General features: G+C 35.8%; 1 protein-coding gene across 1 annotated transcript in view; it reads left to right on the forward strand.

The window, feature by feature from the left end:
- The first annotated feature begins 17,592 nt into the window (after window positions 1–17,592).
- Window positions 17,593–17,963, forward strand: part of LOC108688227 (protein PTCD3 homolog, mitochondrial) — a 4,219-nt gene continuing 3,848 nt past the window's right edge. Inside the window, exon 1 of the mRNA XM_018194391.1 lies at window positions 17,593–17,707. Coding sequence (XP_018049880.1) covers window positions 17,679–17,707 — 29 coding nt within the window. The 5' untranslated portion in view covers window positions 17,593–17,678. The remainder of the gene's footprint in view (window positions 17,708–17,963) is intronic.

Consider the following 17,963-nt stretch of genomic DNA (forward strand, 5'->3'; position numbering starts at 1 on the left):
GAGAGGGGGTAGAAAGCGTGCAGAGGAAGAAGTGAAGACGATTTAGGACGCAGTTTAAAAGCAAAATGGCACCGAATAGAATAGAGAATAGTTTATGTGACATTTTAGGGCGTAAGCCACTTCACTTTCATGTAAGGTCGATAGAATGAAATACAATGGTTCATACAAGCATAATGCGACTCAATATAGTTATATAATTTCAAAATATTCTACGAAAAAAGGCGGACACGTTGATGCAATAAATTCGAAAAGTGATGCACCTCTTGCGTATGCGGAATGAAGTGCAAAATTCCTTCAAACGTACAAAAGTGTATCGTTCCCTCATATCGAAGATATATATATATAAATATGAAAAAATAATTATTAATTCTCTGTCTGCAATTTAAGTTTTTTCTTGCATGAGCGAAATTTTTCTCTCAAATTGCACCTTCGCTTTTTTGCTCAAATTTTAATTTTTATTAAATAAGGTTTTACCATTTGAGTGTGTTAAAAAGCCTAGGCTATAATTTAGTAATGTAATTGAAATGTTGAAAACTAACTCTGAATTTGGCCATATTTTTTTGGAAGAATCGCAATAAAAAAATAATTGGGTTGAGTAAAAGAAATTCAGGCAGAGGGAGAAGATATGACAAAAGGATTAATTAATGTGATTAATTATAGATTAAAAATGTTTTAAACAGACAAAAAAGACTTGATAATCTCAGGATATGATGATTGCAATGAAACTCGACGGATTGCAATTCGTCGTTAAACCGACTGTTGCAATCCGTCGAGTTTCAAGAAGAAAACATTAAAAAAAGAGAAAAAGAGAGAGGAAGAAAAGAGAAGGGAAAAGAGATTGCGCAGGCGATCGAAGGAGGAAGAAAAGCAGAAAAAGAGACATAGAAATATGGTGAGAAAAAGAGTAGCAAAAAGAAAGTAGAGATGAAAATGACCCAGTTTGACAATAACTTACTCGGTAAATTACGGTAAATTATTTGGTAATTTTTTAAGGTTGATAAAATAGTAATTTAAAAAAATTAAGAAAATAAAATAATTTGATGTAAAAGATAGAGTAATTTGATATATTTAGTCATTAACCCTTACGGTTAATCGGGGCGTAAATCGGATGTAATGGAAGAGTAACAGAAGAACGTGAACAAAACTTCTAGAAAGCAAAAATTGGAACAATGAAATGTAAAAGAAGTATTTACGCTTTTTTCATATTTTTATGTTTCAATTTTCGCCTTCCAGAAATTTCGTTTACGCTTTTGTTAAAAATGCTTTGTTAACTAAAATGTTTTTATGTTGATGCTATACAGGATGTAACTGAAATAACGCCCACTAATTATACAGTGCTATTCCTAATAAAAAACTAAATTGAAAAGTCCTCTATGCAATTTTTGTAACAGTTAACGAGATATTAATTTCTAAATATTGCCGAACGGATAAAATTGATGTATAAGACAATTTTAAGATATCTTTTCGTGTTCTTTGTGAAATATTTTGAAGATTTTTCTTAAAGAACTTTTAAAGGTATCTTAAAGCTGTCTCATACAGACAATTTTATACATATTGCTCATTGGGTAACTAAAAAAAAATTTTGCGAAAATTGCAAAATGGTAGAGGACTTTTCGTCTCAGTTTTTTATTAGGAATAACATTATATGATTAGTAGACGTTATTTGAGTTATATTTTGTTCAGTTGTATATTGATGTAATAATTAGACAACCAATAATCGACAACGTTTAAGGCAGGGATGACAAATCAGGAAATTTACGACTTGTACTTTGACAGTTCAATTCCACACACCACTCACATCGGCCTGTTCCTAGTAATTTTTCACTGCTTTACCAATGAGATTATAATTTTTTTTAATTAACTAATTAATGATGTGGACAATTGACACACACCCGTTTACGACATCACGATCAACAGCATCAGTCGGCAATTAGCCACATACTTAAGCATGAGTCTATGTGCCATACAGATACGTTTTGTTACAATTAAATTATATGTTTAGATCTCGTCAATAGCCCTGTTATTCAATCAGTGAGTCCTATTAGGATTATTAGAAGAATATTGTTTTATTTTTTACATAAGTACTCTCTAAATCTGAATCAATGGATAATCACTAATTACCCAGTGGCATACTTTGCACTGATAATCAGTGAAATTCAGTTAAAAAAAAGAAAGAATGTTTGAGCATTATATAACTAAAATATTGATATTTGCACGTTAATTTTAATCTTTCAATACCGTATTCATTGAATTTAAACATTAAAACAAGGTTATTAGATCACACTATAAAGATTAGTTAAATTAGGACTCTCACATTTAATTCATTGATTATCAGTGATTCAGATTTAAAGAGTAGGGACATACAGCCTATTTAGTACAATATATAACACTATAAAGACAAATATAAATAAATATAGCAAAATTACCAATAAATTATCATTTTACTGCAATTTTACCGTAAGTAATTGTAAAAATTGAATTTGAATTTGAATTTTTTATTTTTATATCTCTAGGTAGAGGATGAGGTATGCGGAGGAGGAAGAGGTATGCATTCGTATGCGTTTTCTCATCGCACTCACAGAGCACAACTCGTAAGCGTAAGTATATGTATATGTGAGCGCGTGCCCGCGCAACCGACAGCAGATGCGCTCGCAGAGCGCAGCTGTCCTCCTACAAGTGGTTCTCAATCATCCCTTTCCTCGATTTTTCTTTCTCCCTTTCCCTTCCCCCTCCCTCGCGCGGCTGAACGAGCGCGGGAGTTTGGGATACAAAGGAAATCGCTGTGCGACGATTACACTTCGTGTCGATAAACATTCGCGTCGCAGCTGATCGAGCGATTTCTTTCTCTATCTCATCCCTTGCCTCCTTCTCCTTCACTTCCTCTCTCGTCCGTACTAGAAAAAGGAGAGGAATAAGGAAGAAATGTATATAGGTACATGTCGAGACTCGTCTCGAAGAATAATACCTGCGGGTTATTTCTACAACGATCTTTGCTCTTTTGATAGATTTGATATTTCGCGTCGAAGCCGGCTGTGTCGCGTGATAGAAAAAAGAAAAAGAATGAAGCGAGAGAGGAGAGATTTGTAAGAAACGCGGATAGAAAGATAAGGATTTAAAAAGTATATAGTTTATGAAATTCATCATGGGGGGATGGGAACAGCGCAAAGATGATATGCCAAGAACGAGAAGCGTGCTGCTAATAATATTGAGAGGAGCGTCCAACCTGTTACAAAGTGAAGCCTACGTTCTTAATGACGCGAACACGTGGTGAACGTAAGTTTCAGCTGTTCCAGGTGATACCGCGGGACCGACAAAGCGACCGAACTGTTTGAGTCAATCGGTACAATCGGTACAATCGCGTCGTCTCGTATGCAATGCAATGCAAAGCCCGATTGAAACGTCATTCTTCCAGATCTTGCTTATTATTTCGTTAATTTACAATCTGACGATCAATCATTTCGGCATTAATGGTCAGATTAAAATTCTCTTGCGATATAATTCAATTTCTATACAAGGTGTTCCAGATCGATCGAGAAGAATCCAAGATCGATTCCAAGAGTTTCTGATGACAAAAAAAACTTTCCGAATGTCAGTACTACATAAATTGACCTTTCCGTCAATGCATAGATATTTATGTATTGAATTTTAAATAGTACAAAATTTTGATTTTTTTGTGATGAATTTCGTTATGAATACCTCAAAAATTCTTCGAATAATAAAGAACACTTTTGCATAAATTTTTATTTTTATATTTTTAGTGAAAGCCTTATAAAATATAGTAGTGAAAAAAATGAAAAAAATTAAATGAATATGTAAAATATGTAGCTCGAGATTGCTAAATAAAAATTAATAACTAGAAAGGTCAAAAAACACGGAACGTTTCGGATTAATGTATAGATAAAAAACTAATTCTTGTATGTATGTTGTAATAAATTAGTTTATTTTTAAAGATACAATAAACGTTTTTTCGATCTTTCTAATTACTAATTTTTGAAAAAAATTATACATGTATTAACAGAAGGATTAAACATCAAAATCACAAATAATTTTAATATAATTAGTATGTCAAAAATTTTAACTGAATTTGTTTATAAAGATAGGATTAAAATCTAGAAATTAATATTTTATTATTAATCTAATATAACGCTGTCTACAATGCTGTATTTTGCAACTAATTACTTTGAATTGTCGATCGTAATTGTCGAGTCAATTTATAAACGTATCGTACGATGATTTTTAAAAAAGTATGCGCAATTTTCAAGTGGCCATCTTATTTACATATATTTGTAAGTGCATAATCAAATGCCGCATGGCGAACAAAACGAGCATGTGTACGTTCCACGATGCGTAAAATTACTGAGTAAACAGGGCTAAACACCTTAGCGAGATGACGAGGCAATCGTTGTTGTCCCGCGGATTACAACGCATTATTTATAAAACACTACGAAGAGGTCAAATCGGTGTTGAACGATGAAAAGAAAATGAAAAGAAAAACATACATCAAGTATTTTTCAAGGTGATTGACGATATCCGCGATAAATTCAAAAAACAAATTTTTATAACTATTACATTATTAAAAGTGTCACCATGAGCTTCCTTTACATGTAAATGAAGCTCGTGGTATGAACGAAATTAAAAGTAATGAATGATTAACTGAAAATTAAGTTACAGTAATTACTTACAGTAATTAAATGTAATGAACGTGTACATTAAATTTCATAAATTTTCATGAAAAATACATTAAATTTTATATATGTATACAAATATACTTTTTAGTTATAAATACATTAAATTTGGTGTCATGAAATTAAATTCAAATTGTGTAACTTAAAATTTAATGAAATTTAAGAATATTTCTAACAGTGTTAGGCAGACATAATATTTGTTGCCTGATCATTTAGTTGCCCGCTTATATCATTTATATCTATTGAGCGAGATGAAAACACTATACGAATTTCGTATTTTTATTATAAAGTTCGAATCTTTATATATAAATTTATATATATTTTTAGTTATCTATACATATAACATTTATAAAAAATTTGACAGACAATTAATTCATCGGATCAAATATTTCAGACTTATTCTTTTTAGATCCATAAATTCGAATTAGAATTTAAAATAAAATTGAAAATAAAATTCTTTTTATTCTATATGCCTATATGCCGTGCAATATAATAATTTGAAGAATTTTGTGCATGTAAACACCTAAAAATGTATATTAAAATATACGCACGTAAATATAACACTGTAAATAGAATTCCATCCTGAAATTTGAGGCGAATTATGGATTATCTAACAGCAAGACGAGCTTTATGTTCGTTAACGTCTTTGTGCGAGTTGAATCTTACAAGAACATAGATACATCGATCATTCGTACGGTTTTCCAAAGTTTTCGCTCCGATAAATCACGTTTAATCCGGTGCTCCGTTAGGAAGCACGCGAGCGCTTTTCATCGCAATCGATGGGAAGGACTCGATCCGAAGGAACAAGGAAGACAGGGAGGCAGGCAGTTAGCTCAAGCAGGATGAAGCAAGAAGCCGATCTCGTTCTATACGGTTCTACCACGCGGCGGATATCTGTCACATCCTCGTAAATCACAAACGGCGAGCGAAGCGCAAACCGTCATCGCGCGCGTGTATAATCGTCAAGCGTTAATTTTAATCGTTCCTCTTTCCCCTCCCCTTCCGCCGAATGGCGGGATTTCTCCCCCGGGTCCCGACGTGCGATCAGACCGTGTCTCCCCTGGTCTCCGATTGGTCGCCGGTCGCCGATCGCCTACCTATCTGGACGGAAGAGTAACCTGGACGGAACCTGGACGGTGGACCTGGACGGAAGAAGGACGAGGGGCGTCACATCACTGAAAGGAGTCGTCAGCCGTAGGCAAAATCCGGAGGACAGCTGATACAATTTTGGCGGGTTCCGAACGTGTGATTGGAATAATGCTCGGAGAAACTAAAAAAGGGAAAACCGGAGGGAGGGGGGCGGGTAGAGAGAGAGAGAGAGAGAGAGAGAGAGAGAGAGAGAGCACAAGGGACGCCGAGGACAAGAAAGCGAGAAAAGGAAGAGGTAGGCAGGCTAAGGAAGGGATGGTGAGAGGGAGGGAAGGAGGGAGGGAAAGAGAAGAGGGCCTCGAGAAAAGGGACGAAAAGGAAGCAAGAGGGAGGTTCTCTTCAGCGTTCGGGGCCGTGCCGTTGAATCGCGTTGTGCATTGCCATCGTCGTCGTCGTCGCCGTTGCTGCTGTTGCTGCTGCTGCTACTACTCTCGTGTTGCTGTTAAATAAGAATAAGCCCGGGTCCCCCACTACTTGGGGCCCAAAACGAATAAAGGAGGCGGGACACCTGGCCGTGACCGCAGTTTGCTCGAGGACTTCGTCGCAGTCGGTCGTTTGGCTCTTCATCTCCCGAAGAGAAGTCTTCCTTTCCGTTTCGATCCTCGTCGAACCCTTGTTCGTTCCTCTCTTGTAATGCGTGCATTCCTACTCTCCCTAATCGAAATCAGTCAGTGTTGTGCAGTGGATGACGAGGAAGAAAGGATCCTTCCTGAAGAAGATCGCCGTTGAAAAAGATCGAAGAAAAAAAAAGAAAGACTGAAATAATAGAAGAAGAAAGAGAAAAGGAGAGTGATCTATCGCGAGTGACGGACGATCTAACGACTAATGACTAACGACGCGTTCGATTTATTTCCTGCGTGTGACGCATCACGCACCTCGATCGAACACGCCGCCCGGCCGCCGGCGCGTCACGTGCCGACTGCCGAGGAACATTCGAAGAGGATGATGATGATGAAGAAGGGGCATTGTGCGAGGATCGAAAGCCGCGTCACGGCGGATTGACACGGCCGACACGGCCGATGATCGACGTCGGCGGGCGTCTACTTCGTTTTGCACGCCGATTGTGACCAGCGCGGGATTTCGTCGGGAAGAGGAAGCACGAGATCGAGAATGCCTTCACTGCTACCTTCGCTGCTACCTTTGAATAAGATAAGTAAGACGACGTTAAGGTAAGGTAAGGTTGAGTTTATTTAATTGAAACACTGTAGCGGGAAACATTGTAGGAACAAAATGACGAGATATATCGAGATTCGTATTGTCTTTTGTTAATGATGATTGATAAAATATTATATATTGTCTCGATGATAATAGAAGTGGATTCGTGAAATGGGGTCGCGCGACGAAAGATTCAAAGTTAACGGTCGAAAGATAGGTCGCGAGAGGGACATTGTTTCTTGCGATTGTTTTCATTGTTGTTTAGCGGCGCGCGTCGCTTCGTTTTTATTTTCGTTTCTCGCGGCTGTTTTCGACCTTGCGGGATCGAGGATAGATCGATGTCATGTCAAAGAAAATCAGAGAGAGAGAGAGAGAGAGAGAGTGAGAGAGAGAGAGAGAGAGAGAGAGAGAGTGTTCTCGAAGGAGCGATCCTTTTTCGCGGGAGATTTTCGATCGTACCGGCGTCGTCCTTCGCCAAAAACCTCGATGGATATATAGCGTGAAGCGCGAGACACTATTTGCGTTACGCACGCACCAGCACGCACCGAGCACCGTGATAGAGCTCGAGTTACGAGTTACGGAGAAACGAGAAACGCGCGGGCGATAAACAATAGCGTATTTACGCGCGAATATCTGCGCGCCGCGCGTCCGTCTCCGCTCACCGTTGCCGAGACCGGTGGCGTCGGAAATCGAGTTTCGAGGATATTGCGTCATTATTACGAGGAGCTTCAAAACAAAAAGAGAGATACAGATCGTTTGTTTCTCCGTTAGCATTCGAATCGGTCGGCTTCAAAAGTTTCGTGCTACTTTAGGAATAAACGAAATTCTCGCGCCCGTTTATGTGCGCATGCTGTTGTCTCTTTGTGCGTGCGTGCATGCGTGTATGTGCTCGCGCGCGCGTGGTGTGTGTGTGTTCGTGCGTGCGTGTGTGCGCGTATACACGAGTAGCGTGCCCAGAGCCCCCGGTTTCTCGTTTCACAGAAATTCCGGCAGGTCCCTATTTCTCAGCGAGAGGCCCTATTTTGAGGATCGGCAACGTGGAGCGTCCGTGAACGACCTATAGTCCACGAGAAGCGACCTCGGGCTACGATTTGTGATTCGAAGTAGAGACCCTAGATGTTAGAGGCTCTCCGATTTGGAGACTGACCGCCAAGGCCACGTCGGAGAGCCCCCCCCGTGCATCTAAGCGAGTGAGAGAAAGAAGATGGGGGGAGAGAGAGAGAGAGAGAGAGAAGGGAAGAGAGTGTGTATGTGCGAATGAGTGAGAGAGAGGAGGAGAGAAACACGCACGCGGCGCTCACGCATTTCTCGCCCCCATCAATGAGCGAACGCGTGTTACGCGACGCGGCGTGCGTAATCTCGCGTGATTCCAACGAATTGCTCGTATCGCGAAACCGATGGAATTTGCCGCGCGATTTCCGGCGGTGATCACTCAAGCAGAAAATTCGTCGCGAAGTTGGTTCGCGCGCATCTCGTCCGAGCAACTTTTGGGAATTTTTTTTTGCAAATAGATTCACGAAATCGTCGACCCTGAATTTGTTAACTCGATCAAGTGTGTTGCTCGATTTGCAAATTTTTTATTCGTAAATTCATCGTCCGAAAGAGATTTGACGGAATGTAGTGTTTTAATTTAATTCAAGTAATTTAAAATTTAAATAAACTCTTGCTCGTGTTGTACTCTTTCCGAATCTTTTATGTTATTTTAATTTATTCGTTAAAAGTAATTTACGTAATCTCTTGCTTTAATTTTGATTTAATTTAATTCTATTTTTTTCTTCATAATCGTGCTATTATTTTATCAACTTAAATAAATAAATTTATTTTAAACCGACTTTATAAATTTTGATCTCTCATACATTTTTGGCAATTTCAAAAAGAGCTCACTTAGAAATCATATTTTGTTTTCCTTACAGCTTCCGACGGAAAAAGCCCACGTGGTCTAACAACCGGAGAGTCGCCGCCTGGCCCGCGGGACCCTTCAACGGGTTCGGCCCTGGGCTTCGACTCGCACGATCCTGCATCGCAAATTGGAGCGGAATGACTACCGTCGAGTCAAAAAGTATATATCGTCGTTGATTCGGCCGATTCGTCGACATCCCGGCAGACGAGCGATGCTACATGTTGCATAGAAGATAGGTCGAGATATGTGTCAATATTCAACGGAAATATATATTTCAATATTGCACTAGTCCCGGCCTATCGGGATGCATTGTATCTCATCGAGGAGCGAAACAAAGGGAGACCGACAACGGACAGGTGGAAAAAGGAGAAGGAGAGAACGCTATTTCGGAGGAATTTGCTTCCTCAGAGAATAGTCGTTCGAGGTGGAAATCTTCGAGGATCGGGCAGGCGGGGTTGAAGGCAATATTTGTGAATAGTTAAAATCAAATTGCACTCTTCCCGGCCTGCTGGATCTGCTCGATATATCAACGTGTTGTCCGATTTCCGATAAGGAGCTTTATTATAGAAACGTGAATCCGATGAAACCAGATCTCGATGGTTTTTATTTATTTCACAGCATCGGAAAGTCTTGAGTGTCGATTTGTAAATTAAAGTCAGCTTCATTTTATTACAGATTTGAAGAGATTTCATATTATGTAATATTATGTAACATATTAATGCACAAGATATCTTATTGATTCTTATTGTTGTGATATATTTATAACAAAATTTTTTTGAACGGTAGCAATGTTGTTATTATTATCTTATATATTAATTACACAAATCAATTTACGATTTATAAACTACAAGATCACATATAAAAGCAATGAAAAACTTTTTGTAAAATTTTGTAAAAGTATATGTTGCAAAAATGGGAAACAATAATAAAAGTTCAGTAAAATCACGTGCAATGTCTCGTTGACCATCTTCCTATAATCTCTTCCAATTTTCCTTCATATGATCTTCAAATTAACTTTATAAATAAATTCGAATATCTCGATGATTTTTAAATCGAAGAAAAAATTAAATAGATCTTTAGAAAGGATCTATTCGCAAAAATTAGAGTTGTCGAGAGAAATGTAACAGTTTCGTAATTTATATATTTCACGAATAATATACATGTCGCATCATGTTGCGTGCAGTTCTTCGAGAGAAAGCATTCTTTCTCCAGGATGTTGCTCGGCGTGTTCCCGCGCATTTCCGGCCGATTCGGGAGCGAGGTAGATGACAGCGTTTCCGCCACCTTGCGAGGCGCGGTTATTAACGATCGCGCACGAATTTGGAAGGAAGAAAGGATAGAAAGGGGGAGAGAGAGAGAGAGAGAGAGAGAGAGAGAGAGAGAGCCGTGCATCCTTTTGTGTGGCACGGCGCTCACGTAACCGTTTCATCCAAAACGATCGCACGATATAGAAAGGAAGAAGAAGGAAAGAAGGAAAGGTAGAGAGGGTAGGAGAAACGGATTTCTCCCTGGCAAGATCGCCAGCTTACCGCGGGTCCCAAATTTGCAAGCTCCCAAGGATTTGGATTCGGGTTTCCTGCTTTCGAAAGAAGAGATGTGTGCTCTATGGACAATGTTTCGTCTTTTTTGCATCGCTCCAACTCTGTCTCTCTCTCTCTCTCTCTCTCTCTCTCTCTCTCTCTCTCTCTCTACCTCCTATTCCTCGCTCCTCTGTCTTCCTCCACGTGTGTAGAGTTACCACGTGTAAAACGTACCCCCGTAGACGCAAAGTTTCACAATTCTTTCTGGATGGCGCGGAGGAGCACAAAGAAAAAAAAGGAAGAGGAAAAACTCGCTATCAAAGGACGAGGGGCGGTCGAGAAGTGCGAAGAGGGGCGGGAGGGTTACGTTACGTTCGATCGAACAAGGAAACACAATAAAAGTAGTGAGGGTTGCCCGTAGAAGCGTGGAGGGACGCGAATCCTGTTTTTCATTCGTCCTGACTCCTCCGTCTCGCTCCTGCAAACGGGACCGGACGGGACGTGTAAGCGCGTGTACGCGACGCGCAAAAGCATCCCTCTCTTTAAGGAGAGTCCCACGGTTTGAAATAAAACACCTGGCTTCTCGCCCGCTCGCGTGCATGCCTGTATGCGTACGCGTGCACGCGTGCACGCGCTTCACGCTTCTCCCGCTTTCTAGTACAGAGCTCTACTTGCCTCAAATAAAAGGGAACCAAAGTATATTTTTACACGCTGTATCTATCGCGAAATATTGTTCGAAATGTACCACACGTGCGATGATGAATTTCGGAGCAACTGTAAGATCGATTAAATTAATCTTCCGTGGTGTTTCAACAAGTAGGTTTGATCACACTTTACGTTTATTCGATTTATTTTTGTGTTATCAAATCGAGAAACAGAATTTACAATGTGATAATACATGTGAGTTGAAATAAAATTGAAGTGATATAAAAGAAATAAAGAGATGTATCTAGATGTTATTTCTTTTATCTAGTTTGTATATCACTAATTTGATTACTTGTGTACGTTTTATAAATCACAGAGAGGAACCGCTTATTATATAAAAAAATATTTTTCTTTCTCACTTTTACTTTCTTATTTTCTTCATTTATATCATCGATATTTTTCTCATAAAGCAATAATTTTGCAATAATAAAATTGGAATAATATTAAAATCATCAACCGAAATGTATCAAAATGTAAAATATCCTAAAATATCGTATAAGTCGAAATACTGTGTCAAAGTTTGCCGAGCGAATTCATATCTGGCTACCTGAAAAAAAAAAGGTTTCTTTTTGCTACCCGTTGATGTGCATTGGGCTCAGAATAAGGTACAGCATGCGCGTTCTCACGGAGAAGAGGTAGTTCTCTCTCTCGCTCTCTGGCTTTCGTTTACACATTTTCTCTTTCTCTCTTTTCCTCTGTGTCTCTCGTCTCCCGTTCTCTCCGACCTCCAGCCTGAGACTGGTTCCCTCCGGGCCTTCCTTACGAACTTTATTGAATTCTTTGTAATATGCCAAAGGGTTCACCGTGCGCAACCGTGAACGCGCGCTCTCGCGCGCACCATTCATATGCTAAACAAATAAATTCGTTGAAAGAAACGAATCTCTATCTACTATTCTTCCTCTCTCTCTCTCTCTCTCTCTCTCTCTCTCTCTCTCTCTCTCTCTCTCTCTCTCTGTCCGTACGTTCCTTTTCCTCGAGAGAGGAGAGCAGCTGCCCGAGAGCGACTTGTACGTACGTTTTCGTTTTAAAAACCAAGGAGAGGATGATACCTTGAGCTATTTAATGGAGAAGGGTGCAAGATGTACCCTCTGCCTGACGGCGATGATGGTGGCAATGATGGTGGTGGTGGTGATGGTGGTGGTGGTGGTGGTGGTGGCGGTGGTGGTGATAGTGATGGTAGTGGTGACGGTGGTGAGGCCAGCTGTTGCTAAAACGAAGGAACAATGCGTTTGTTGATGACGCACTATTCCGAACAAGCATGTTTATAAGTGGGTCATCGGGCATTCTAATATTATTAGCAGCAGGATTTAATTTTTTTTATATCAGAACTAATTTTCGTGTTATTGTAGCGTATTAAATTCTCGCAAGTACATCGAACGTCTTGAAAACATCTTGGACCTATTTCGGAAGATCTTAAATTCGCGTCAGTTTTTAGACTTCTTGTTTGTCATTTCATTTTAGTTACTGTCTGGTATATATTTTTGTTTTTAATATGCATATGTAGGTATGTGTTTTGCTTTTTTAATGCTTTTGTATTTTACACGATATACAAAATTGTAAATAAAATTTTATCTTAAATATTCTGACATAATTAAACCATCTATGTGAATCTTATAAGGATAATCTCGGTTTGTATAACAAGTTAATGAAAAATTTTGATATCAATAAAAGTTGAATGCATAAGATGTTAATTAAGAAAAAAGGCAAGATCCAGATCCCAAGAAATTTAATGTTAATATCGGCAGTACTGTAACTTTCAAGTGCCATACCTGGGAAAGTTCTTATGAAGAAAAGATTTGTAAACAATATTCTGGAAATGTCTCAAAGTCAGCTATAAAAATATGCTGGGAAAAATAGAGTTCCGTTTAAAATTTTTGTGTTGATCTTAAAAGCACTTTTCAAGATCATTTCAAATTAATATCATCTTAAAACCTTATTACTTTTGTTTCAAACATTATAATATATAACCGTTCGAGAACTTTTACCATGCACTATAATATCAAATTTCTTGGATACGGTTTTGCTTTTTTTTTTAATTTACATCTTATGCTGTCAACTTTTACTGATATCGAGGTTTTTTATTAACTTGTACAAATCGAGACGATCCCTTGTTAATACATACATGAAATCGTATCGCGGTTTTGATGCGGACTTTATGCGGATATTACTATGTATAATATAGTATATACTGCCAGAATCGGCATTTGATTCTGCGATACATATATTATTGTATATTATATATTTATATTAGTCCAAATACATCAAAAAGATGATTATACGAGTTCTGTATGTACTAAGATCCACATGGGTGATTTAATTATGTATAAAATATATAAGATAAGATTTTATTTACAATTTTGTATACAATTTTGTAAAATAAAAAAGCATTAAAAAAAAGCAGCAAAACACAAACTCTGATGATCGGCGATAAATTCAACCAATTGCTTCTAACAAATTAATTTTCTATACGTATAATTTATCATTTCTAATTTTTCTTCCCAAAATCAAATAAAAGCTTTTACATAGTAAAGTTGCATTTTTTTGCAATGCGATTGATTAATCGATGAATTAAAACACTTGCTTAAAATTTAATAGCTTTATTTAATTCAAATTAATGAAATTATTACGTAAGATAAATAATTGCTTTACAAATTAATCGTCGATTCAATTGATGATCCGAGTTTGATCGTCCTTATAATTAAAATCATTACATAGCAAAAAATGCAGGGACACCTTGTGCACATTACGTGTTATACATTTCCGTTACGAAGATGCCGAAGCCTGCGGATAGGCAACCTACCAGATGTCTCATTGCACTATGAGAGATTGACGTAAGCCAGCCGAGGTTGATTCGCGTCGATACTTGTAAATGCATTACAAGCCAGGTGGAATTAACATCACGTAATGCGTGCATGCAGTTGGTGCATTATAGAGTCGTATTGATTATATTCTCATTTTCCATTATGTTGCAGGCAGCAACGCGATAAATGTACTGGAATCTGTATTTTTTTCAGATTTCTCTTCTTGAAAAGCTTCCTCTCTTTGAGAAAGAAATTGAAGATTCGTTAATGGAGAGAATTTCATTGATATTTTTATTAATTCATTTCCAAGGCTAGACATATATTTGAAATACTTTTATTTAAAACACGCTATTTGCAATACAAGCGTATTTTGTATTTTTTATTTTAGCGGATCACATAAAAATATTACGTATTTTGTATTTAAAATCGAAAGACTGAAAGCTTTTTGTATCTTGTAATTCAAATAATAAGGTTGATTATCAATGTTAATATTTGAAATACAAAATACAAAATATAATTATCTTATCAATACTGTTTTTCAAATGAAAGTATATTAAATACAGCCTGTCCTGTTTATTTCTTGACATTTTCAACAAGAATATTGAAACTTGTCTTTATTTGCATAAAATTAAATTATATAAACTATGTACATGCAAATATATGTATACAAAATATTACCAAAAAACAGTACTATCAAATAAAAAAACATTTTCACATCCCATGCGGACATTTAAATCTTTCATAAAAGTTTGTTACAATGGCTGACTTAAATCATGTTTATCTTTTGACCGTAACAAATAATTTTCATGAAAGCAGTGTCCACATGGGGTGTAAATATTTTTTTATTTGATAGTATGTTTTGTATTTGATAACCCAATAATCAAGAAACGTTGTAACATTGCTACAATGTTGCTGAAATGTTCCAAAATGTTTCTTGCTTACTGGGAGTAGTTGCATTCTTACTCTTTAGAGTTTGTCAACACTCGAGGGAACTTATAGTTTAATGCCGAATCCGAATGGCGGGATCCACAAATCGCGAGTCAATCTCGCACTGAGCAGCGAGCTATTCGGCGTAACCCAAGCAAAACAATAAGTCATTGTGATATCAAAATGATGTCAAAATGACTTCAAAATAATTATTAGATCATGAATCATTAAAAATCATTTTTCAATCATCATTTCCTATTCATTTTAATATCATTTTGATTTGTTATCATGACTTGTTGTTCTGCTTCGTCGGAAATCGTTACCGTACTGAAAAAAAATACAATCAATTTTAATAAATGTTTAGTTGAATACTATCAACTAAATATTTATTAAATATAAAGATATATTTATTTGATACAAGAAATGTTAATTTGATTTAACAATCATTTTTTTATTGAACAAATATTTATTATAATTTATATTATAATTTATAATATTTACTTACTGTAAGTAAATGTTTAGTTGGCAGTATTGAACTAAATATTTATTAAAATTAACTATATTTTTTTCTCAGTACAATTACTGTTTTAAGTATGTATAAAAAATATATGCTGCCTTAACATTAAACTAAACACAAGAATCGATTATTATATACATATCGGCCTATTAGTGTTTAAAAAAGAATTCCCCTTCAATCCCCTATAATCCGATTTTATAACTACTCAAGTAGAATACGGAGTCATAATTAAATTAAAATGATATCGCAGAACATCATTCACAGAACATTATGATGTCGTCATTTGATATCTAAAAATTGATTTATAAGTAATGAAGAATATTTGAATGAGATCAAGATGATGTCCTCATGATTTCTGTGTTCTAGTTGGATATAATTGGCCCACTTCAGCGACTCATGTCCAGATAGCAATTAATTCATTTGAACTAAAAAAAAAATTCATTTTATTGACTTCTTTATGAATTAGCGTAATTTGTTCGAAATGAACTCAAAAAGAACTTCTTTCCGACAATTAACAAAGGATGTAAAAGTACTTCTTACAGAATTAAATTCAAGTTAATTTAAAGGAATCCTTTTTTGTTTGTAATAGGTTCGAAAAAAAAAATTCATTTTTGGCTCGGTCACAATATATTCTACAAGTCATAATCTGCCGCCACAATTGTACTGTATTTGTGAGTGATTGCTATGAGCATAGTAAAAATTAGTTTTTGTGATAATGTTTTGTATACATACATACAAAATGTATTGGGTTGGCAAGGAAATAATTGCGTTTTTTTAGCTCAAAGTTGTATATGAAATTTAAATTTAAAAAAAGGATTTTAAAGCTTGAAATCTCCACTTTTAAGAGCTTACCACATTTTTTAAGTTTATATGAGTTTGGTAATTTTTACATACCAAAAACTACGAGTTGAAAAAGACGGGAAATTTTCTTCTCACTTTGTGGGCTTGTAATGTGTCCAAAACAAATTTGAAAAAATTTTCGACTATCTATCGTAAAAACTTGATATTTTCCCTACAAAATCGTTTTTTAAAAATATTCCTACGATTTTTGGTTACCGAGTTATCACGGATTAAATAAAAGGATCATTTTTACTTTAATTGCTCATAACTCCGTTAAAAATTGTCGTATCGCAATTTAAAAACGAGATTCTTAAAGCTGAAACTTTACTCTATCAAGATATATTTATGTTGATTGATAAGAAAGTAATTGCGGTTTTTACTGATAAATGCCTTTTAAAAAAACGCAATTACTTTCTTGCCAACCTAATATATTACATTCATATGCCTACATAATTATATGTGTTTAAATATAAAAATAAAATTTAATTTGATTAAAAACTGAATTTGAATAAAAACTGAAGTAAGATTTATTCTTAAAAATTAAGAAATATATGAATGAATAAAAATATGTGCTCCGGCAAAAAATGGTTGAAATGAATCCACAAGTATCAACAATGGCTGCATTCAGCAGACAAAGCACAGACAAAGCATATATATATATTATTTGAAAGTAAAATGTTAATAATTTTCTTGAGAACATTACTAACAAATTATTGCAAAATTCGATCAAAAATTTCAGCAAATTACAGCTCATTAACTATTTTCTCGCAGTTTGCCGATAAAGCTTAAGTGAGAGCAAATTATCAGGAAAAACCACATATGATGTAAGAATCCCTTCCATCATGACAGAAACCAAGCAAAGGTCGATTGTTAATTTACTGTTAGGTTGTCAGTAAGCATGTTTTTTGTCGACAATTTGTTCTCAGCAGATTTTGTTGTATATTTGCTATCAATTTGTTGATATATAACTAAATATATAACAAAATATGATATATAACAGAATTTGCATGAAATATTGATGTCTTTTTGTTGAAAAAATTTGTAGCAGTGTTTGACAAAATTTGTTTTCGACAGACTCAACTGACTGAGAAGCTGTTTATTGATATTAATTTCGAATATTTCAATATTAATTTTGAGATAAACGTCTAAATATTTTATATGTCATTTGTTGATCTTTTGGGATGATTTAAATCAAAATCTGATCATTTAGAAATCAGAATTCAATTGATCAAATTTGTATTATTTTGTTAACCAGGATAAAATTATTAAAATTTTTGTTTCACACATGTGAGGAAAGAAACAATTAGATCATTGTTGATTTATCAGAAAGATAATCAATCAAATATTCATTTGATCGTTAGATCAACCATGTCACATTTAACCCTAACCTAATCTTACGCCAATGATCTAACCTCAAACGTGACTATAAAGATTGTAAGAAGATACAGAAAAAGGATTAATTTCCTTCGGCTTTACATCATGAATTCATTATCAAGAATTGTTCGTGGGTATGTAATGATCTATAATTTAACTTTGTTCATGTACGTAGATCAATTACTTTTTTAAGTGAAATTGCTAACCTTTGTTATACATATGATATACGAGAGTACTAGAAACACTTATTTAAGAATATACATTTGTTTTTGAAAACAGTTTTAAAAGGATAGTTAATCCTCTGTCTTGCATCATTGTTTTTCGCTATCATCTGCACCATATATACACACACATATATATATATATATATATATATATATGTATATGTAA

The sequence above is a fragment of the Atta colombica genome, unplaced genomic scaffold, assembly GCF_001594045.1.
Source record: "Atta colombica isolate Treedump-2 unplaced genomic scaffold, Acol1.0 scaffold228, whole genome shotgun sequence".
NCBI lineage: Eukaryota > Metazoa > Arthropoda > Insecta > Hymenoptera > Formicidae > Atta > Atta colombica.